Source organism: Papio anubis, chromosome 5 (genome assembly GCF_008728515.1).
Source record: "Papio anubis isolate 15944 chromosome 5, Panubis1.0, whole genome shotgun sequence".
Lineage (NCBI taxonomy): Eukaryota > Metazoa > Chordata > Mammalia > Primates > Cercopithecidae > Papio > Papio anubis.
In genome coordinates this window covers 72,620,164-72,645,446 of record NC_044980.1, presented here as the reverse complement: position 1 = coordinate 72,645,446, position 25,283 = coordinate 72,620,164, and the positions used below count along the sequence as shown (strand labels likewise).

The 25,283-nt window shown below is 35.8% G+C and overlaps 1 protein-coding gene across 6 annotated transcripts in view; it reads right to left on the bottom strand.

Moving 5' to 3' along the window:
- The window catches only part of TENT2 (terminal nucleotidyltransferase 2), a 73,783-nt gene that overhangs the window by 6,403 nt on the left and 42,097 nt on the right, over positions 1 to 25,283 (bottom strand). For all 6 annotated transcript variants that reach the window (XM_017959698.3, XM_021939499.2, XM_003899863.5 and 3 more), the window contains 3 exons: positions 23,290 to 23,333; positions 11,121 to 11,257; positions 201 to 292 (listed from right to left, as the gene is read on the bottom strand). In XM_017959698.3, the coding sequence (XP_017815187.1) occupies positions 201 to 292; positions 11,121 to 11,257; positions 23,290 to 23,333 (273 nt within the window). The remainder of the gene's footprint in view (positions 1 to 200; positions 293 to 11,120; positions 11,258 to 23,289; positions 23,334 to 25,283) is intronic.

The window sequence follows — 25,283 nt, the reverse complement described above, 5'->3', positions numbered from 1 at the left end:
GGTGAATGCCTAAAGTTTATGTTTATTATTTCTCACACCTACAAAATTTTAAATGATTTTTTTAAATTAAAATTTTTAAACTAAAAGACTTACAAATCACTTCAGACATAAATGTATTACTTTTAACTGAAACACAGCTGAAATTACTCAAGTAATTCTCTTAGTACCATGATGATACATGATGGTAAACAGAAAACTACCTTCTACACAGATGTATTTATTTCTCCATTCAATACCATCAGGCCTCGGAATGGCTTTGGCTTCACGAACTGAAATCATTTGACTATTCCAGCTATAAGAAGAAAAACAGTAAACATGTTAACTATTTTCATAATTTCTCTTATATTATTTTTATTGTATCAATAGTAAGGCCTACCCCAATCTTCCTGTGGAACACTGAAACCTGTGCCCCAACCCTCAGCACCACAAGCCCTATTTCCCACCTCTATTTTATTTTTCACAACACTTATCATCTTCTAATAATTTGTTTCTTACATTTACTATTTATTACGTTATTCTTCATTGTGTCTCCCTCAAGTAGGAGGAAAGCTCCAAGATACTGGATATTTATCTACTTTTTTCACTCTTCACCTAGGAGAACAGTACATACCAGGTTTTCAACACATATTTCAATACATATGAAAAAAATGAAGTAACTGGAAAAAAATAAGAAAGTACAGGCTGGGTGCGGTGGCTCACACCTGTAATCTCAGCACTTTGGGAGGCTGAGGCGGGTGGATCACGAGGTCAGGAGTTCAAGACCAGCCTGGCCAAGATGGTGAAACCCCATCTCTACTGAAAATACAAAAATTAGCTGGGCATGGTAGTGTGCACCTGTAGTCCCAGCTACTCGGGAGGCTGAGGCAGCGTAATCGCTTGAACCCGGGAGACGGATGTTGCAGTGAACCAAGATCATGCCACTGCACTCCAGTCTGGAGAGAGGGTGAGACTCCATCTCAAAAAAAAAAAAAAAAAAAAAAAAAAAGAAAGTACAAGTAAACAAACAAAAAAATAACAACTATAGTCATAGTTAACAACGCAGTAACAATCTGTTATTTGTTAAGAGGGAAGTAATCCTCTAGTGTTATCTTCTGGTATTATTAAATAATTTTTGTTCAGGTACATCTTTATGTGTATGATTTGGGAGAAAATTTTGAAATTTTCCAATAGAAGTAGATGCTGTTTTAGGAAAGCAAAATTAATACTCTATGAAAATATACTTTATTGCTGTATATAAGATGCAGTTGTTAAGAGTAAAATTTTATTCAAGTAAAATAATTTCATCAGTGGGCCTGAAGGTAAACTGTCCAGTCTTTAGTATATACTAACTTTACATTTTTTAAAAAAGGTTTTTCTAACAGTTATTACAAGTATTTTCTTTTTTTCAAGGAACATTTTAAAGTATATGACTACCCAGCTTGTACATGAGAGAAAAATAAATTTGAGGAACAGCTAATACCATTTTTTAAGCAGTATTTAGCTTTCTCTACCACTTAAGACTATTGCTTGGGACCTTCCAACACCCTACACTTCTCCTCTATTTATCAGAAAGAGAATTTGTAGGAATATAATCATGGATCCTGTATGGCATTTATTTATAGAAATTTGACTAATTTCTATATTACATAAGCATGAAAAATCTTGCATCTTGTGAATTTTGATCCTTGTAAAGCACACTGAAAGTATAAATTTATTTTTGTTCTGATCAAGAGTAGTTTGTAAATATTTTATGAAGAAAGCTTTAAGTTCTTTTAAAATATATACATCAGGATTTGTGCTTTTTAAAAATTAAGTAGGTTATCAAATGGAAATACTTAGTATTGGTTACAGGAAAATGTTTCAGATCCCTCATGTATTGTAGTTCCATTAGTACAGACTCCAAAAAGAAAGACTACTCTGCTCTATTGTTTCAAATGTCTTTACTAAAAATCCAAAAATTAGCAGGCGTGGTGGCAAGCGCCTATAGTCCCAGCTACTCAGGAGGCTGAGGTGGAAGGATCACCAGAGCAATGGGAAGTTGAGGCTGCAGTAAGTTGTGATCATGCCAATGCACTCCAGCCCGGCTGACAAAGTGAGACCCCATCTTAAAAAAACAGAAAACAAAAAAATCCATACAAACGTTTCCAACAATTTTCTTACATTGTTTCTTTACAACAACAAATCTGAAGCAAACAAGGTTACATACTACAGTTTGCATCACTTCACTTTATACTAGTTACGTCAAATTTATTAATAAAATGAATTTTCCATTGAGACTATTTGTTTTCTAATAACAGCTTATAGGACAATTAAATCTGCAGAATTAAAATTGTAAACGTTATTTTTACAAGGCATAGATTTATTTTTATCTTTCAGAAGAGTTTTAGAATATTGAAATACTATAGCCTGCTGTTAAATTACAACTTTTATTTCCTTAAATCAAAAATTCTATCTTTACCACTATATTTCTATTAAAACAAATCCTGATTTTTTTTTTTTTTGAGACGGAGTCTCGCTCTGTCACCCAGGCTGGAGTGCAGTGGTGTGATCTCGGCTCACTGCAACCTCTGCCTCCCAGGTTCACGCCATTCTCCTGCCTCAGCCTCCCGAGTAGCTGGGACCACAGACGCCCGCCACCATGCCCAGCTAATTTTTGTATTTTTAGTAGAGACAGGGTTTCACCATGTTAGCCAGGATGGTCTCAATCTCCTGACCTCGTGATCCACCCGCCTCAGCCTCCCAAAGTGCTGGGATTACAGGCGTGAGCCACCGCGCCCAGCAACAAATCCTGATTTTACGCTACATGCCACTACTTGGTTCTAAACTGGGTCACAGAAACAGTATGAGATATATATTAATAGATATATTCATTTTATTGATCATCCCTTACCAGATATTATTTAAGTTTCAATGTACAATAAACCCAATTTGAAGTGCTTCAAAAAGAAAAAAGAATATTTTCAATCACTACTATTTGGACTGATTCAATCTACTGTGCTTTCAAAGAACTTTTAAATATTTCCAGATTGTTAAAAACATTTCAAATCATTAAAACATGACATAATTTTATACTCTTTGTACTCTAAAGGTGGATTTATTTATTTATATATTTTTTGAGACAGGGCTTTGTTGACAAGCCCAGGCTGGGGTACGGTGGCACAATCATGGCTCACTGCAGCCTCAATCTCCTGGACTCAAACGGTCTTCCCAAGAGTTGAATTTAAATGGTAATTTAGAAATATCTTCCCTAAATATTTCATTCTTTAAAACACAGCCCATAACCTAAGCCTTCTATCATACTAATCTATTCTCGACCATAATTTGCTTGGCATGTAAAAATCTGTTATTGTCACTCAATAATTAAAGTGTAAAATAAGATACAGAATCTATAAAGAGAGATGTTTCAGAAAGAAGAACAGATACGGGGCTTAATTTAATCTAAAATACACTGATAATAAATGATAATCTTTTAAATAGAAAACTGAGACAACTCATTATATTAGAAGCAAGTTAGGTCCTTGCTTCTTCTCTTCAGTAATGTTAACAGACTGGCATTCATCAATAAACTCTCTTTAGCCATTCTTTTTATTTATTTATTAGTCAGAGTCTTGCTCTGTCACCCAGACTGGAGTTCAGTGGCACAATCCCCGCTCACTGCAACCTCCGTGCCTCCCAGGTTCAAGCAATTCTCCTGCCTCAGCCTCCCGAGTAGCTGGGACTATAGGCACCCACCACCACGCCTAGCTAATTTTTTTATTTCAGTAGATACGGGTTTTCACTATGTTGGCCAGGCTGGTCTCAAACGCTTGACCTCAAGCGATCTGCCCGCCTCAGCTTCCCAAGGTGCTGAGACTAGGCATGAGCCACTGCACCCAGCCCCATTCTTTTTGTGACCACAGAAAGTATTTTGAGGCAACTGTTTAAATTGGAAATGCTGTCTTAAGCGACATAAAGAAAAATTCAAGTCTAATAAAGTCAAAATTGAGTCTAATACCATATGGCTCTGTGTGTGTGTGTGTGTGTGTGTGTATAGACTAGTAACATTAAGTGAACAAATACATATAATTTTGTTTTATTGTTATGGGCTAGGAAGCAAACAGAAAGAAAACTTTGTTAGGAATTTCAAATGTCTTAGGTAGACAAAATATTTTACTCTAATCCTAGAGTTCTGTTTTGACTGGCTTCTCATCTTCTACCTGAACTTTTAAATGTTAGTATTCACCAGGGCTCAGCCTCTTTGAATCTTCTAATGGTAGAGTACACACCTTAGGCTCCAATAATCTGATGTTTCTTTCCCAAATCCTTTCTCCAGCTCTGACCTTTCTATTAAGGTCCAGGCTAACATTTACAACCAGCTATTGGAAACTGTCACCTGGATGTCCTATAGGCATCTCTGTGCCCACATTTTCAAGACTGAATGTAATACATCCCATGCATGGTCAGTTATGAAGATCACTCCCTTTCACATACTCTCAATTCTTACCCACTCTTGCTGCATTGAACTTAGTTGGCTGAAACACAACCCTGATTAAATCTACTCCAATTCTTTCCCACACAGCTGAACATGGGTGGAGAGATGCAACCACACAGACTGATCACACTTTAAATTCATGATCACTTAGCTAAAGAGGGCTCTTAATGTTACTACCCCCAACCATACTGTCTTTCCATAGTTAATCCACCCTTTTACTCTAGTATATGACAATTCATACTTTCATCTTACTTCTCAAATTTCCACCTTCACAATCATTACCAGCCCATGTCCATGACTCATTTCACTAAAAACTTAAAACAATCCAAAAGTAATTCCTACTAGCTCCAATCACATTGATTCAGCTACATTTACCTGTGTCCATATATTCTACTTTTGATCATTATTAATGAATTATCTGTGCTCCTATTCTATTTGTGCTCTAGATTCCAACCATTCTTAACTCAAACAAGTTTATTTCCAAAAATTTACTATGCCTTTCTCTGGTATCATCAATTTTTCATCAAGATGGGTTATTTCTCCTCTCTAACAATAAAAACAAAAACTGGACTCCACTTAACACTTTAATTTCTACACTTTTTTTTCTGCTGTAGAGAATGAGTTACATTATCCATATTGAATTCTTCTCCCTCTGTCTCCTCTTGAGCCCACCAATAATGCTATGCTCTTTATCCCCATTATTCCACAGAAACTGTTCCTGTCAAGGGTCCAGAGGACTCCATATAGCTAAATACAATGGTCAACATTTAGTTCTCATCTTAATCTATCAAAAAATAAAGACACAGATAATCACTCCTTCCTCCTCAAAACATTTTTTTCTCCTTTGGATTCCAAGATACCACATTCCATTGGATTTCCTCCTATCTCAATGATTCTTTCTTCCTAGACTCATATATTAGTTCCTTCTCATCCCCAATCTCATTTTTACATCATCTATGTATTATGAAAAATTTCAAATACAAAAAAAAGTATAAAATTTAAAAACAATTCAACAAGTGTTAACATTCTGCCACATTTGCAGGTGTGTGTGTGTGTGTGTGTGTGTGTGTATTTTGAACTGGACCACTCAGTAACCTGTACACCTCATGAAAGTTCATTTCTGTATCCTTCAGCATGTATCTCCTAAGAATAAAGCCATTCTCCTTTACAACACCAAAAGCAATTAGAAAATTAACAGTGACTCAAATACCTTTTATAGTTCCCCCACCCCAATCGGATTATAATCAAGGTTCATGCCTTGTATATGACTGTTCTATCTCTTTAAATCTAATAAAGATCCCCTCACATTTTGCTTGTTTGTTTGTTTTTTGAGATGAAGTCTCGCTCTGTCCCCCAGGCTGGAGTGCAGTGGTGCTATCTCGGCTCACTGCAACCTCCACCTCCTGAGTTCTAGCGATTCTCCTGCCTCAGCCTCCTGTGTAATTGGGATTACAGGTGCCTGCCACCATGCCTGGCTAATTTTTTAATTTTTAGTAGAGATGGGGTTTCACCATGTTGGTCAGGCTGATCTCCAACTCCTGACCTCATGATCCGCCCACCTCAACCTCCCAAAATGCTGGTATTACAGGCATGAGCCACCACACCCGGCCTTTGTTTGTTTCTTTTTAATAATACTGACTTTTGAGGAGATTAGGCCAGGTATTTCCCAGAATGCCTACATTCTGTATTTGTCTGTCTGTTTATTGTGTCATTTAACAATACATATTCCTTTATCCCCTGCATTTCCTGTAAACTTCTTAACATTGGAGTACCCAATGCTTGGCTGTTTTCTCTTTTCCATCTATATACTCACTCCCTTGATTTTTTTCAAAGAGTTTCATAGCTTTAAATACCATCTACCTGGTGACAACTCCCAAATATTTAGCTCTGTGGCCTGTCTCCTGATTCTAGGCTTATATATCCAACTGTCTACTCAATATCTCCACTTGAATATCTTGAAGTTATCGCAATCTTAAAATGATAAACAAATTCAGTAAAGCTGCAACCAAGCCAGCATGGGACTGGCATAAAAACAGACACATAGACCAATGGAACAGAATAAAGAACACCAAAATAAATCCATACACCTACAGTGAACTCATTTTCAACAAAGGTGCCAAGAACATACGCTAGGGAAAGCAGAGTCTCTTCAATAAAGAGTGCTGGGAAAACTTGATATCCATATGCAGAAGAATGAAACTAGAACCCTATCTCTCGACATAGACAAAAATCAAACCAAAATGGATTGAAGACTTCAATCTAAGACCTCAAATTATGAAACCACCACAAGAAAACACTGGGGAACTCTCCAGGACATTGGTCTGGGCAAAGGTTTCTTAAGTAATACTCCACAAGCACAGGCAACCAAAGCAAATGGACAAATAGGAGCACATCAATTTAAAAAGCTTCTGCACAGCAAACAATCAACAAAGTGAGGAGACAAACCCACAGAATGAGAGAAAATATTTGCAAACTATTCATCTCACAAGGGATTAATAGCCAGAATATATAAGGAGTTTAAACAACTCTATAGGAAAAAATCTAATAATTCAATTACAACACGGACAGAAGATCTCAACAGACATTTCTCAAAAGAAGGCACACAAAGAACAAACAGGTATATGAAAAGGTGCTCAACATCACTGATCATCAGATTTAGGCAAATCAAAAGTACAATGAGGTGTCATCTCAGCCCACTTAAAATGGCTTTTATCCAAAAGACAGGCAACAATGAATGCTGGCAAGGAAACCCTCATACCCTGTTGGTGGGAATGTAAATTAGTACAACCACTATGAAGAACAGTTTGGAGGCTTCTCCAAAACTAAAAGTAGAACTACCATGTGATCCAGCAATCTCACTCCTAGGTGTATACCCAAATGAAAGAAAATCAGGATACTGAAGACATATCTGCACTCCCATGTTTTTGTAACACTATTCCCAATAGCCAAAATTTAGAAGGAACTTAAGTGTCCATCAACAGAGGAATGGATAAATAAAATGTGGTACTTATACACAACAGAGTACTATTGAGCCATACAAAAGAATGAGATCCTGTCATCTGCAACATCATGGATGGAAATGGAGGACATTAAGTGAAATAAGCCAGACACAGAAAGACAAACTTCACATGTTCTCAGTTATCTGCAGGATCTAAAAATTAAAACAACTGAACTCATGGAGATAAGAGACTAGAATGATGGTTACCAGAGGCTGGGAAGAGCGGTAGCGGGGAGAGGGGCAAGTGGGGATGGTTAATAACTACAAGAAAATAGAACGAATAAGATATATATTTGATAACACAACTGGGTGACTATAGTCAATAATAATTTAATTGTACATTTAAAAATAACTAAAACAGGATAACTGAATTGTTTGTAATGAAAACGATAAATGCTTGAGGTGATGGATACCCAATTTACCCTGATGTGATTATTATGCACTGTAGGCCTATATCAAAATATCTCACATACCCTATAAATATACAAACCTACTATGTACCCACAAAAAGTAAAAAATAAAACAGAAGTATTTCAGCAGCAAGGTGTGAGTGAAGTAGGTAAGAAAAGTAGTAATTTTTTTTTTTTTTTTGGAGACAGGGTCTCGCTCTATTGTCCAGGCTGGAGTGCAGTGGAGCAATCTCAGCTCACTGTAACCCCCGCCTCCCTGGTTCAAGCGATTCCTGTGCCTCAGCCTCCCAAGTAGCTGGGATTACAGGCATGTGCCACCACGCCTGGCTAATTTTTGTATTTTTAGTAGAGAGGAGGTTTTGCCATGTTCCTGTTGCCCAGGCTGGTCTCAAACTTCTGGGCTCAAGTGATCTCCCCTCCATGGCCTCTCCAAGTGCTGGGATTACAGACATGAGCCACCATACCCAGCCAAAAAATAGTAATTTTTAAATGACCATATAAAACATCTGCAACATTTATACCATATACTCAACCATCCCTTAACAGTCACTTAATGTTTTGTCTTTCAGAAAAAAGAACTTTAGGTTAGGCGCAGTGGCTCACACCTGTAATCCTAGCAGTTTTGGAGGCTGAGGTGGGTGGATAACTTGACCTCAGGAGTTTAAGACCAGCCTGGCCAATATGGTGAAACCCCATCTCTATTAAAAATAAAAATAAAAAAAATTAGCCGGGCATGGTGGCATGCGCCTGGAATCCCAGCTACTCGGGAGGCTGAGGCAGGATAACTCCTTGAACCCAGGAGGCGGAGGTTGCAGTGAGCTGAGATCGCACCACTGCCTGCACTCCAGCCTGGGCAACAGAGCAAGACTCTGTCTCAAAAAAAAAAAAAAAAAGAAAAGAAAAGAAAAGAAAAAGAAAAAAGAACCTTTTAAATGATTACCTCGAAGTTCAGAAGAAATCCTTATTGACATTTTTAACAATTGCCATAATTCTTTTATACAGCATCCAGTTTATTACCATGACTACATTCTTGGCTGTGATCCCCACAGTCACATTTCTGAAAATATCTCATATGAAATGACAAATGTACTATATGGTGAAGTTCTGAAACCTCTTTCCAAGCATCAGCATCATGTGACCCGGCAGACTAGTTTCCTTTAATATTAAATTAACATACAAACCTACACATCTACTATCTTGTTTCTGTTCAACAAAGCAGGTGATTTTCAAGGTATTTGTACACAGATGCTCTAGTCCTACACTATACATAAGAGAAATAAATCTTTCTTCTGTGAATCCTTTCCCCCCTCCACAAACATCCCCCAGTCCCTAATTTATATAACATAATAAACAATGTCAATACAGTCTAACAATTAAGAATGTAGTTTTGGAGTCCAGCTTGAAAGTGAATCCCAACTCACCCACAATCTAGCTGTAGATTGCCATGGACAAGTTTCATGTACACAAATTCCCTAAGCTTGACAGAGGTTATTGTGAGGATTAACTGAAATCCATGGGAATCACTCAGCTTACTACAGGACACTAGATAAATTCTCACTAAACATTAGCTATTGTTATTGCAATATCTTAAAGAGAACTCTAGAATAACCATTAAATCTTTACAGTCCATTTATGTACTACATCTCATCTAGTCTTTAATCTTTCCTCATCTTTATATAAATGAAAGCTCCGTGGCTGAGCACGGAGCCTGTAATCCCAGCACTATGGGAGGCTGAGGCGGGCAGATCACTAGGTCAGGAGTTCGAGACAAGCCTGGCCTATATGGTGAAACTCTATCTCTACTAAAAATACAAAAATTAGCCAGGCGTGGTGACGGGTGCCTGTAATCCCAGCTACTCGGGAGGCTGAGGCAGGAGAATCGCTTGAACCCGGGAGACGGAGGTTGCAGTGAGCCAACATCGTGCCACTGCACTACAGCCTAGACAACAGAGTGAGACTCCATCTCAAAAAATAAATAAATAAATAAAAGCTCTTACCTTTTTATACTTGTAAGTATCATAGTTAAGTGTGAATTCTGTGTCAAAACTATCTGAAATACTATTTTTCTTTTTTTTTTTTTTTTGAGACAGTTTCGCTCTTGTTGCCCAGGCTGGAGTGCAATGGCGCAATCTCGGCTCAGTGCCACCTCCACCTCCCAGGTTCAAGTGATTCTCCTGCCTCAGCCTCCCGAGTAGCTGGGATTACAGGCATGTGCCACGATACCTGGCTAATTTTGTATTTTTTAGTAGAAACGGGGTTTCTCCATGTTGGTCAGGCTGGTCTCGAATTCCTGAGCTCAGGCAATCCACCTGCCTCGGCCTCCCAAAGTGCTGGGAACATAGGCGTGAGCCACCGCGCCCAGCCTGAAGTACTACTCTTATTAGCTACGTGATCTTGGAGCACGTTACTTCCCCTCTATGCTTCACTGGTAAAATGGGCATAATATATCACACAGATAACAATTATGTAAATGGAATGAAATGATAAATATAAACAATAATATAATATGTTTAGAACCATTTTCCCACCTAGTAATAGCAATTTATTATTATTATTACTATTATTATTCCCCTATGCAAACTTCTTCAAAGTGGTATACAGTGGTAACTGTACCTCCTCTAATACTGTACAATTTCTAAATCTTCTCTCTTCCTCCCTCAAGCTTTTCCAGATTGATCAGAAGAGCTGCAAATAACTCCTAACTCCACTCTATCTGAACTTAGAACTCACATAAGAACTTTTAGTGCTGTCCAGCCTGATTATACATTCTTTGTTTCATGTTTACATATCATCTTCAAAAAAGAAAAAACAAAACGACACATTCCTTGATTTTTATATCATACTAACACAACTATTTATGAAGATGCCAAGTATTAAACAGATCTTTATTACTCTGTCTTAGCAGTGTTTTTTACTATACATTTTAAGTTTACAGAAAATGGATGTTCCAAACTACACAGCACCTGCACAGGACCAACACATAGGGCCTATCACTATTGAAATCAACTAAAACTGGGCTTACTGGACTATGAATGTATTTATTAGCTAAGAATATAAAATCTATTAAGCTTCTAATAATTCACTGTCATGTAAGAAATTTTATAAACTATAGATTTCTGGACAACTTGACAGCACTAGAAATGACAAACATAGCTTCTGACCAAATCTGTAGCATTCACTTATATATATTCATATTCACATATATATATATATACACACACATATATATAAATGAACAAACACAATTTAAAGTTTTACTTACTCAAATTCTGTAGCATAATATTTAAGAAAGCCCAGTAAGAGGTCCCCAAGGTTTGATTCATTCTTTGAGAGGTAAGGAGGAACATTACATGGAGCTTGATGTACAAGGTGCAGCTGTATAGCAGGACTAAAAGATTCCTGTCAAAAAGAAGGGGAAAAAATGTAAAGCCATTTAAAACAGACACTAAGAAACTTTATAAATCCTGAACTAGACTCCTCTTTGAAAAAGAGAGAAGAAATTTTCTCTACGTTGGCAATTTGGAAACCTGAAATTTTTCTTCCACTAAAGACTTCACCAGTATTTGCAGTAGGCCAGAATGTACCTGAAAAATTAACAATCTAATCCTTGGCTTGAGTACAGCACTCAGTTAACCGAACAGATTGCTATTTAGCAAAAGATTTTCTAACTCATAAATAAAGCCTTACTATGCATACCAAGATTCTACCCAATACCATATAGATTTCTTCATAAAGGTTATCTCATTCTTAATAATTCCTACAAGAAGCAGTATATGTATAAAGGCTATATCAAGCACAAAGTAAGAGTTTTTTCTGTCACTTCAAACTTCTCTCAAAGGCCATAAGAGTACCCTTAATATAGAAATACTACTTATACTAATTTTAAGATTTTATAAATTTTGCTTTGTTTCCGTATCTTAGATGGAAGAGGAGATGTTCAACCTGAATTAAGCTTGAAAAGACAAAGAAGGCAGAGAAAATAAGATAGGAAGCATACCAACAAGCAATATTCAGCAAGCTTTTACCATAATATTTATAAAAGAGGATATCATTTGCCTGAAATCCAGGAACAAAGACACCTATTAGAAAGAATACTAATGGGTACGTATCCTGTTTTCCTATGTTATGCCATTCATTTTCATATCCATCTTTCCTCTATTAACAGCAAGTTCTGGCTCTCAAATATACTAAATGTATTATATAAATTATCAAGTCCATTTATATACATCAATTAGAAAATAATACAAGATAATTTGCACAGTGCCATCAGGGATGGTTTTCTGTATTTCTCCACTGCTGTCAGAACAGAAATGTTAAATTAGTTAAGGCAGCAGAATGACAACTACAGTTAAGATTCCAAACTACCTATTTAACCCTGGGCTTATAGATACTAATGTAATTAATGACATCTAGATAATGCCAAGTTAAAAAATGGAGAATCTCCGGACGGGTGCAGTGGCTCACGCCTGTAATCCCAGCACTTTGGGAGGCCGAGGCGGGCAGATCACGAGGTCAGGAGATCGAGACCATCCTGGCTAACACAGCGAAACCCCATCTCTACTAAAAATACAAAAAATTAGCCAGGCATGGTGGCAGGTGCCTGTAGTCCCAGCTACTTAGGAGGCTGAGACAGGAGAATGGCATGAACCTGGGACGCAGAGCTTGCAGTGAGCTGAGATCGCACCACTGCACCCCAGCCTGGGAAACAGAGTGAGACAAAAAAAAAAAAAAAAAAAAGGAGAATCTCTGAACAATGGTAGTAGAGAAATAGCATAGTGCATCATTTAATGCTAGTGCCCGCAAAATATGAATAAAAACAAAGGAGCAAGAAAACAAAAATATCTCCTCCCTTGTTCCATTACCTATAATTCTATCAATAATTGTTAACTACCAAGAAGTGATTACCTTTCTCTTGGAATAAAAATTCTATTCCAACCAAATTCATAAAGTTGATACTCCTCAACATGGGACTTTCCCCTTACATTCTAACAGCTGTAGTATTAATTACATTTTAAAATGCAAGTAGAAATTTTAAAAAGAGGAGGGTGTAGGAAAGAAACCTCAATTAGTAAAGACTAAAGGCAGAAGGAAGCACAGATGCAGTGCCTCTATTCCCCTTTAACTCTTACTTGTTAGGTATAAAATTGAACTTAGGGCAACAATATTTAAAATTATAAAATTTAAATGTTATTTTCTGGCAAATCAAACAAAAGGTATAATGTAGATCAAGTAAGTACGTCACTGTTTAATAGCTCCTGCTCTGAAAGCTTCTTACTAATTTTGATTCCTAGCACCAAGCACAATTAGCATTCAATTTGTGAACTGAATATGCTAAAACAGAAGTCACTTTCTTATCTGAAGTTTAAAAAATGATTGTACCTCCTGTAAAATTATTTTGTTCAATAATTTAAAGAAAAAGGTCAGCAATTATGACATTAAGAACTGAAGAGTCATGAGATCCACTCCATTAAAATGCTGAATGACCTCAGACCAACAATTTGGCCAGTCTCCTCTTAGCTCCACTGTTCTTTTTCATGGTCATACACAAAAAGAGTCAGGTCATGCTTATTGAGGGAGAACTGAAGCAGAAATCCAAACCAAAACTAAAAAAGATAAGGACACCTAAAAGCAGCTACCAGTAAATAGTAATTCTATCTATCCTTAAGAAATCCCCTAAGCCAGGCATGGTGGCTCAAGCCTGTAATCCCAGCACTTTGGGAGGCTAAGGCAGAAGGATCAATCTTTGGACAATGAAGCACTTTCTGAAATAAGTTAGACTGGCTAATCTTCTATATGGAAACTGTTCTTTCTTTAAAATCTTAAGTGAAAGATGATCACTTTCCATCTCCAGGCAAACAGAAAGAAATTTAGGTGATTATCAAATAAAACAAATAAAGTATAATTTCACGGCAATATGAATTACGAAATCCCTGAGACCAGGAGTTTGAGACCAGCTTAGGCAACTTAGTGACACCCCATCTCTAAAAAAAACTGAAAGATCAGCTGGGTATGGTGATGCATTGCTGTCATCCCAGGTACTCAGGAGGCTGAGGCATGAGAAGTGACTGAGCCTCGAGGGCTCATCATTGCACCACTGCACTCCAGCTTGGGCAAGACTTCATCTCAAAAAAAAGAAAAAGAAAAAGAAAAAGAAAACCCCAGTTTTTAGTGACCATTCACATTACAGAAAGATTCTTTGCTTTAAAATGTCAACAAAGAATTTTTTTAAGGCCGGACGCAGTGGCTCATGCATGTAATCCCAGCACTTTGGGAGGCCGAGGTGAGCAGATCCCTTGAGGTCAGAAGTTAGAGACCAGCCTGGCCAACATGGTGAAACCCGGTCTCTACTAAAAATACAAAAACTAGCTGGACATGGTGGTGGATGCCTGTAATCCCAGCTACTCAGGAGGCTGAGGCAAGACAATCGCTTGAACCCGGGAGGTGGAGGTTGCAGTAAGCCAAATCCATGCCACTGTACTCCAGCCCAGCCTGGGTAACAGAGCAAGACTCCATCTCAAAAAAAAAAAAAAAAAAAAAAAAAGAATTTATTTAAAAGGGAGCTTCCCCACTGTAGTTATGTATTTAAGAAAAATACACGCTATTTCAGATAGAACAAAGGGGTTCAGAACTTAAACTAATATTTTAGAAAGTACATAAAGAGCAACCAAAAAGTCAAAGAGAAAGAAAGCAGCCTTAAAATTACAAAGTAAGTCCACGGAATAGCAATTAAACTGATAAACATCCATCTCTTTAATAAATACATTTTTGGGTTACAAATTTTTACTGTTGCTTGTGTGCCTATATAGAGGGAAGATTTATTATATTTTTTAGGTTATTTTGGGCTTCTGATAATCAAATGTATAACGTATTAACTCCTGAAAACATTTCCAAATGATTTTTAAATGTTGATCCTTTAGAAGACACGTAATCTTTCATTTCTCTTCAAGTTAAAAAAAATTAAATAGAAAACCCCTTGAAAAACATCTGAGAACTCTCACCGCTTCTGCTCATCGAACTGTCTTTAATAATGGTAAAAATACCTTTTGCCAGATTCCATCATTTTCTCTGAGACTGTCCCACGATATCTTATGTTACCTTCAAAGTCTGAAATTTGGACAATTAAGTGCTTTCCAGAATAAGTTAGACTGGCTAACCTTCTATTTGAAAACTGTTCTTTAAATGATGAAAGGCTTAAGTCAAAGATGATCACTTTCCATCTCCAGGTAAATAGAAATTTAAGTTATTAAAAGAGATTAAGCATAATTTCCTAACAATATGAATTATGAGACCCTAGAAATATATGTTAAGGAAGGTTACAAGGAAAAGAAAAACTGATAGGGAATAGTTCTGCCTGAAAAGAACAACAACTAAGTGATATCTTCAAGTTTCTGCAAAGCTATCTGAATTGCACGCAGGTAAGTCATCATTAATCTGGTGATGTATGTTAAAGATTGATCATAAAATTTCCTTTAATTATATCTGACTTCAGATTTAAAAGTTGTGAAATCAACGTAAGTAACATAAAGTAGAGGTACTATAATGAAGAGATTAAAAGCATTAACTTTGAAGTCAGACTGAAGTGTGAAGCATCACCCTTCTACTAGCTGCAAGCATTTAACCAAGTTACCTAGCTTTCCTCAGCTTCGTCATTTATAATACAAGAAAAGCAAAAATACTCAGATGGTTGTTGTAAGGATTTATTAACTGTTTAGTATATGCCACATGTCATTATTATTGCACATTTATACAATGCAGTGTTGTTACCTTCTGAAACTTTTCATGTATTATTTCCAAATTAACTTTCCCATGTTTTCAAAATTCAAGTAGTGCCAACTTCAAAACAATGTTTTGTAACCATTTTTTAAAAAACATCTACACCAAAATTTTTCAATCTTTTTTTTTTGAGACAGAGTCTCGCTCTGTTGCCCAGGCTGGAGTGCAGTGACATGATCTCAGCTTACTGCAGTCTCTGCCTCCCGGGTTCAAGCGATTCTTCTGCCTCAGCCTCTTGAGTAGCTGGGACTACAGGGCTGTGCCACCACACCCAGCTAATTTTTGTATTTTTAGTAGAGATGGGGTTTGGCCATGTTGGCCAGGATGGTCTCGATCTTATGACCTCGTGATCCACCCGCCTCAGCCTCCCAAAGTGCTGGGATTACAGGCGTGAGCCACCGTGGCTGGCTAAATCTTTTCAAAGGTATTCATTTATAGCCTGTTTCAGGTAATTGATCAATCCCTTCATCATATTAGGGCAATTTTTAAAAAGAAAAAAGTCGTTATACATATGTGTATACAACTGTCCCTTGGTATTCCCAGGCAACTGGTTCCAGGACTCCAGGAGATTCTCAAGTCCCTTATATGAAATGGTTAAGTATTTGCATATAACCTATGTACATCCTCTCATATACTTTAAATCATCTCTAGATTACTTACAATACCTAATACAACTTAAACTCCATCTAAATAGTTGTTACACTATGGTTTTTTATTTGTATTATTTTTATTGTTGTATTTTTATTTTTCCTGAATGTTCTTGATGTGTGGTCGGTTGAATCCATGGACACATAACCCACATATAGAGGGTCAACCGTATATATACAGGCACACCTCGTTTTGTTGCGCTTCGCTTTACTGTCCTTTGAAGATACTGCAATTTTTACAAATTGAAGGTTTATGGCAACACTGCATCTAGCAAGTCTATCAGCAGAGCCATTTTTCCAGCAGCATGTGCTCACTTCAGGTCTCTGTGTCACACTCTGGTAATTCTCATATTTCAAACTTTTTCATTATTATTATATGTTATGGTGATCTGTGATCAGTAATATTTGATGTTACTACTGTAATTGTTTTGGAGTGCCCCAAATGGTATCCGCTAAGACTGCAAACTTAATCAATAAATGTTATGTGTATTCTGATTGCTCCACTGACTGGCAGGCAATTCCCCTGTCCCTCTCCCCCTGCTTGGGCCTCCCTATTCTCTGAGACACAACAATACTGAAATTAGGCCAAATAACAACCCTACAATGGCTGTCCAAGTAAAAGGAAAAGTCACACATCTCTCACTTTAAATGAAAAGCAAGAAATGACTAAGCTTAATGAGGAAGTCATGTTGAAAGCCAATACAAGCCAAAAGGTAGGGCTCTTGCACTAATGACAGCCACGCTGTGAATGCAAAGGAAAAGTTCTTGAAGGAAATTTGAAGTACTACTCCAGTGAACGCATCAATGATGAAAAAGCAAAACAGCCTTATTGCTGATATGGAAAGTTTCATTGGTCTGGATAGATCAAACTATCAAAATATTTCTTTAAGCCAAAACCTAACCAGAGCAAGACTCTAACTCTCTTCAATTCTGTGAAGGATGAGAGAGGTGAGGAAGCTGCAGAAGAAAAGTTGGAAGGTAGCAGAGGCTGGTTATGAGGTTTAAGGAAAGATGCTATTTACATAACATAAAATTACAAAGTGAAGCAGCAAATGCTTAGTTAGAGCAAGTTATCCAGAAGTTATCTCCCCTAATTAACATGGCTACACTGAACAACAGATGAACGCAGCTACATTAAATAGCAGATTTTTCAGTGTAAATGGCGGCCTTCTATTCGAAGATGCTATCTAGAACCTTCACAGCTACAGAGGAGACATCAATGCCTGGCTTCAAGGTTTCAAAGGACAAGCTGACTCTTGTTAGGGGCTAATGCAGCTGGTGACTTTAAGTTGAAGCCAATGCTTATATACCATTCCAAAATCCCAGGGCCCTTAAGAATTATGCTACATTTACTCTGCCAGTGCTCTATAAATGGAACAACAAAGCCTTGATGACAACACATCTCTTTACAACATGGTACACTGAATATTTTAAGCCCACTGTTGAGACCTACTACTACTGCTCATTGACAGTGCACCTAATCATCAAAGAGTTCTGATGGAGATGTACAAAGAGATTAATGTTTTCATGCCTGCTAACGCAACATCCATTCTACAGCCCAAGGATCAAGTAGTAATTTTCATTTTCAAGTATTATTATTTAAGACATACATTTCACAAGGCTATAACTACCACAGATAGTGATTCCACTGATGGATCTGGACAAAGTACATTGAAACCCTTCTGGGAAAAAAGTCATCATTCTAGATACTGTTCAAAACAGTCATGATTCACAGGAGGTCAAAATGTCAACATTAACAGAAGTTTAAAAGAAGTTAATGCCAATCCTTTTGGATGATTTTGAGAGGTTCAAGACTTCAGTGGAGGAAGTAATTGCAGATGTGGTGGAAACAGCAAGAGAATTAGAATTAGCAGTGGAACCTGAAGATATCACTGAACTGCTGTAATTTCACGATAAAACTTTAACAGATGAAGTTCTGCTTCTTATGGATGAGCAAAGAAAAGCAGTTTCTTGAGATAGAGTCTACTCCTGGTGAAGATGCTGTGAATCTTGTTGAAATGACAACAAAATCCCAGTACTGCTTGGATCAACCATGTAACTTTTCTAAGACTTAGTTTTTTCATTCGTGAAAAAAGGATAATATTTGTAAGTGTATAAACAAAGGATTTAGAACATTACATAAACTTAGCTGGTAAAGTAGTGGCAGGGTTTGAGAGGACTGACTTCAATTTTAAAGGACGTTCTACTGTACGTAAAATGCTAGCAAAGGTCATCATACACTATAGAGAAATCTTTTGTGAAGAAGATCAATGTGGCAAACTTTACTGTTGTCTTATTTTCAGAAACTGCCACAGCCACACCAACCTTCAGCAACCACCACCCTGGTCAGGAGTCGTCAATATCAAAGCAAGATTCTCCACAACTGGTGCTGAAAGCTCAGCTGATCGTTAGCACTTTGTAGCAATAAAGTATTTTTAAACAAAGGCATGTACATTTTTTAGATATAATGCTATTGCATACTTAAAAGACTACATGATAGTGTAAACATAACTTCTGTATACACTGGGAAACCAAAAAATTCATGTGACTCACTTTATTGTGGTGGCCTGGAACCAAACTTGCAACACCTCAAAGGTATGTCTGCACAGGTTGCAAATCTGCACAGCATGTTATTACTGAATACTGTAGGCAACTGTAATAAGTATGTGTGTATCTAAACATATCTAAAAATAGAAAAGGTACACTAAAAACATGGTATAAAATACAAAAAACAGTATACCCTTACCATGAGTGGGGCTTACAGAAGTAGAAGTTGCTGGGTGAGTCAGTGAGAGAGTAGTGAGTGAATGCGAAGGCCTAGAACATTACTATACACTACTGTAGACTTTATAAATATTGTACACTTAGGCTACCCTAAGTTTATTTAAAAATTTTTCTTTTTTCAATAATAAATTAACCTTAGTTTACTGTAACTTTATTTTAAAAACTTTTTAACTTTTAGGCTGTTTTGTAACAACACAGCTTAAAACACACTGCGCAACGATACAAAAATATTTTCTTTCTTTATATCCTTATTCTATAAGATTTTTTCTAATTTTTTTTTCCTTACTTTTAAACCTTTTTGTTAAAAAACAAAGGCACAAACATACACATCGGCCTAGGCCTACACAGTATTGGGATCATCACTATCACTGTCTTCCACCTCCACATCTTGTCCCACTGGAAGATCTTTGGGGACAATATCATGCATGGAGCTGTCATTTCATATAACAATGTCTCCTTCTGGAATACCTCCTGAAGGACCTACCTGAGGCCATTTTATAGTTAGCTTGCTTTTTAAGCATAAAGAGTACACTCACAAATAATGATAAAAAGTATAGTACAGCAAAAACCAAGTGACAGGAATTTTTCAGCTCTATCATCATCTTATGAGACCACCATCATGTATGTGGTCTGTCATTAACCAAAACATCATTATGCAGCACATTACTGTATATGTATAATTTAAGGTGTTTTTAACATTTAACTACACAGAAAAGCTCTAGAATTCTTTATTTCATAATTATTAAAAAGAAGAGGGTTATTTTCTTGCGACTCCTAGAGTACAAAGATACTTTTAGGGAAGGAAACAAATAGCTAAAAAATACAAGTTGTATTGATAAATCTACCTAGCATAAATTTACGTTAACCCTCATAGTAATATGCTTGCATTAAAATAAAGATTCTTTCATAAGCTTAATCTGTTTATATATTTAACTTTCTCAGCTTCATTTCTTCAACTGAATAGTAAATACTCTGCCCTCTATCAGTTATGTTAAGTCAATAAGAATTTAGTAATAATCAGTAATTCTATACTATAATATAGTCTTCACAATGTTTACAGCCTTTTATCCCTTTCATATCACAACTGAACTGAAATATACCAATTTTTAAAATATTTAAAATGTTATAAATTTTGAAAAGAAAATATGAAAATGACTAAAAAGCACAGTATACTGAACAAACTTATTCCATTCCAAAATTGTTTTATTTTAAAAATAAACCCTATTTTGTATTAGAGAAGCTCCAAATTTAAAAGAACCCTGTGGTTTCCTTTGTAAAGTAACAAAGTTTTTTGTTGTTGTTGTTACTTAAAATGGTAAGTCATTCTTAAACTTATTTATACAAGCTGAAATTTTGCCGTAACTGTTGTCCTTAAAGGTATATCTGTATAGGAACAATCAGATGTATACAAATAAAATGTAATAAGCAATAGAAATTAGGTAAAATGTTAGTGAATACTACCATAATTTTGCCTTCCCCCAAGAAACAGTATAATGGAAAAACTGTTAGTACCACTTGGATCAATCATGTAACATTTCTAAAACAGTTCCTTCATTAGTGAAAAAGGGATATTACCTTGCAAGTGTATTTGTTCAGGATTTTTAAAATTGTGTATAAAATGTACAATATGCTGACATATAATGGATACTAAACAAACAATGGTTATGGTTATTATATATATATATATATTTTTTTTTTTTTTTGAGACGGCATCTCACTCTGTTGCTGAGGATGGAGTACAGTGGCGTAATCTCCGCTCACTGCAATCTCTGCCTCCCAGGTTCAAGCAATTCTCTTCCTCACCCTCCCAAGTAGCTGGGATTATAGGCACCTGCCACCATGCCTGGCTAATTTTTGTATTTTTAGTAGCGATGCGGTTTCATCATCTTGGCCAGGCTGGTCTTGAACTCCTGACCTCGTGATCCACCCACCTCGGCCTCCCAAAGTGCTGGGATTACAGACATAAGCCACCGTGCCCGGCTGGTTATTATTAATAGCAAATAAGCTGATTTGTTTGTTACATCAGACGGACTATTAAAAATGTGTTCTGCTGACCAGCTTACAGGTTTCATATAAAACAAAAAATCCTGTGTGAGAAGAGGTAGTTAAGTCCCTACCCATGTAAACAAAAATCTTATAGTAAAGGCAAATTCAATATTTATGATGGCAATGTAACTATATGTGAATGCAAATCAGGAGATTCCTAATCTGGTAGGTCTTGCTATTAGTATTTTTTAAGGTCTTGGGGCTAAATCTATTTCCCCATTGCAGGTATAGAAATAAGCTTATAAGCAAAACAGATGGAGAGTATAGGGCCAGAGATAGTGGATATGAACAGAAGTCAGGACTCTGTCATAGAAGAAAGCTAGATAATAAGAAAAACAGAACACAGAAGTGAAAATGGGGCCGTTAGTAAGAACCTGAGTATTATAAAAGCGTTACCTCTGACCCCAACCACAGTACAGATATTTTGCCAGTGTCCTATATTAGTAAAAAGAGCTTCATGTAGCATAGGGTTTTAAGTGAGACTGCTGCAGAAGCGTTTTTCAATACACAATATTATTTTAGGGATAAGTTTATTAGATCCTTTGCTAAAGAACATATGCAGCTCTTTCTACACTGACACCTGGGTCTTAAAGCAAGATGAGATTGGGTCAATAAAATGAAATATGACTTTTCAGTACGAACAAAAGAGTCAATACTTCATGAAGAGATAAAAACATTCAAAATGAAGGCCAACAGGCTGGGTGTAGTGGCTCATGCCTATAATCCCAGAACTTTGGGAGGCTAAGGTAGAAGGCTCACTTGAGGCCAGGAATTTGAGACCAAACTGGACATCACAGCAAGACCGTCTCTACAAAAAAAAAAAAAAAAAAAGAATATATAAAAAGATTTCAAAGAATAAGGTCAAAAAGTTCAAGTTACGGCGCCTGTAGTCCCAGCTACTTGGGAGGCTGAGGCAGGAGAATGGCCTGAATCTGGGAGGCAGAGCTTGCAGTGAGCTGAGATCCGGCCACTGCACTCCAGCCTGGGCGACAGAGCAAGACTCCGTCTCAAAAAAAAAAAAAAAAAGGCTCTTGTTATACAGTCTCTTCTAGTAGATGACCTTCCACAGAATGTGAGATCTCCACTACAGCAAGGCTGTATTAAAATGAACCTTTATTATCCAGCACCTTGCATGTGTGCATTACAATAATAACTTATGTTCAAAACCAAGAACATTGGTCCTTCTCAATTATCAGATATTAAACTGTATTAGTTGATGTTCCATGTCAAGTAAATTTGTTATATTTTGTGTAACACAATAAGTACGTTTTTTGAAAATTAATCGTCTAAGCTGATTATATTTCTCTTTGTAATATGACCATTTAGTAAGTTTAGAAGACAGCTCTTCTTATAAGTATATGAAACCAATATGTAAAAATTATGTGGTTTCAGAAGAGCAGTCAAACATTCTAAACAAGTAGCTTAAATATTATTTCCAAATAAATGCAGGAAAAAGGATGACTATGGAGGAAAACACTAATGATATAAAACAAAGAAACAGAGAATTCTGGAGAAAGAACACGAAAACTGAAAAAGAAACACAAGGATTCTTATAGATGATGAATACATACATAACCTATGTGTCTCTAAACTCAAACTAAGTACATATTAAATCTTTTCTAGTAGCCACACTTCATTTCTTGAACGTTTCCAATTAATGTCAGCAGGATTCATAGTATTATGCAGACAAGAATAGTGTACTAATATGACCTGTTTTGGTGTATTACTTGGCAAGATCAAATTAAAGATAAAAAGATTATCCAATTGTTCAACTTCTCTTCCCCCTGCTTTTCAAAGTATAAATATACTGGGCTAAAAAACTTCTGAGTTACTAACTAAAGAAATCCTGTGAAGCTATATTTTAAAATAGTAGGAAGAAAACTGGAATAAGGCCAAATGGGCAACTGAGTATATTTAATCTCCATTAGTGATAATCTTGAGCATCATGCAGAACAAATTCCACCATTAACACAACTGACCAGACTGTCTGCCAATAACAAAATAACAAGTATGAGAGTTTTCTGAAACAGAATATGAAACATTTTAAATGTTCTCTTGGTATATATAGAAAATGTTATGTACTTAACCTTACTACTTTTATAGTCACATTAATACTACTTATAATAGTTCTACATACATTTGACATAAAATGTATTATAATAATTTATAAGAAACACTTACTGGGTAAATTTTTTGGAGGGATGGAAGGATGGGTTCAGGTAGGGCTATAAAAAGAAAAAGTTTAAAGCTTCCGTGATTCACGTGATTCATTTTACAATGCAATAATTTGTCAGCTACATCCCAGGTATGAGACTATAAGGGTTTATGCTAAAATTCAACAGTTTTCAAGTATTTCATGAAATTCTTATCCCTAAGTTTGTATTTAAAATATATTTAAGTTGACAAACTAAGGTTTTATTAATAAACTATATATATCCCTATGTAAACCAATGTTCCTCACATGGTTTTAGAATAGGCTATCAATAAAGGGACACATGTAATTTGTCCAACATCAGACATACACACACAATAAGCAAGACAAGGATTGCTCTACAGATACTGAATAGACATTATTAAGATGGATGTAGTAATCAAAAACCATAATTTTAAAAATACAGTTCAGTGACACTAGGAGAGAAAAATAGTTCTTTCATAATTGTCCCTTTATTATTTAATTTCCACTGACAATACCAAAATTGAAATCGTTCAGGAAACTGATATACTGCAAATAACAACAACAACAACAAATCAAATAAAACTGAAAGAAAATCTTTAACCTCATTAGTACATTTTTAAAGAATGTTCAGCAAAAGTTAGAAAACTAAGGGCAACAATCTGCTATAAATAAAATTTCACACAAAGAAATCATTATCCTGTTATCACCATATTTTTGTCATCCTTCACCATTCAATAGTTCTAAACAAATCCAAACTCATTAAATGCACTAACAGTAACTTTACATTGTTTTAATATGAAAAGAACAATATAAAAAGGCAAAGTGCCTAACATTCACAATATAAGAAATAACTGTAAAATATAATGTCACGAGTATGGTAAAATACAAATACTACATTTTCAAATTTAAGAATTAGGAAGTATTTAAGAATTAGGAAGACACTACATATAACTACATAAACTCAACAACACAGCATATTAATTCACTTTTAATGTGTGATTTAGCAAAAACTTTAAAAAATGACTTCTGAAATATATAAACGTACATGTAATGAACCATTATGACCAACTTACATGGTCTCCAACTATAATTAAAAGGGTATAAGTTTTTACCACATAGTACAAAGTAGGATGCTTTATTTAAATTTCCCTTATGTATTACATTTCACCCCATGTTGAAAATTGGCATAAAATTAAATTCCATGATACGTCTTCATGTTCTCAGTACATGACTGAGAATATTAGTAGAAAAAACTCAAACATTACTTACCAGAATCACTCTTAGGAAGTAAGAATATATATATTCCTTTCCCCTAAGAGGCATTCAAATACTCAACATGCTAAAAGACCTGTCAAGTAAACTCAAACCCCACTCACTTTAATTCTAAATGTCTCTATATTTGTATAACACTTTTTAATGGCTTTCTAGTAATTTTGGTTATAATACAGAAGTCAAATTGGAAAATCTTACAAGAAATTAGTTTACTTAAAAACTTGAATACCTTTCCCATTGAATAGTATACTAAAAGTATAATAAAACAAAGGATGAAGAAAAGATTATAGAGAATTAGAATAAAAAACCTTTATCTCATTCTGGTAACATAACTAGAATACTAGGAGAGAAAAACAAATACTAGCCACTGGTTGAGGATCTTTCAATGGACAAAAGAGCTTTTAGAACTCAGCAATTTGGAAGTTTCTGGAGGCAGGGTTATCATTAAGTAAATTCTTTATGTTACAACCTTAAAAGATTTATAAACACTAGTCATCAGAGAAGCAATTAGTGTACTGCAGAAGTTATTTATTAACAATATCCTGATATTAGTCTCCATGAGTTTAGTAGTTTTTAAAATGTTTATCTTACTCCAAAGCAATGTAAATTCTGGAAAAATCTGACTATAACATCTATTTTAACTTCAGAATTTTGGATTACAGGTTCAGTCTTTTAAATTTCTCTCTCAAAGGCAAACTAAAAACAAAACAAAAGCTCAATATTAGAG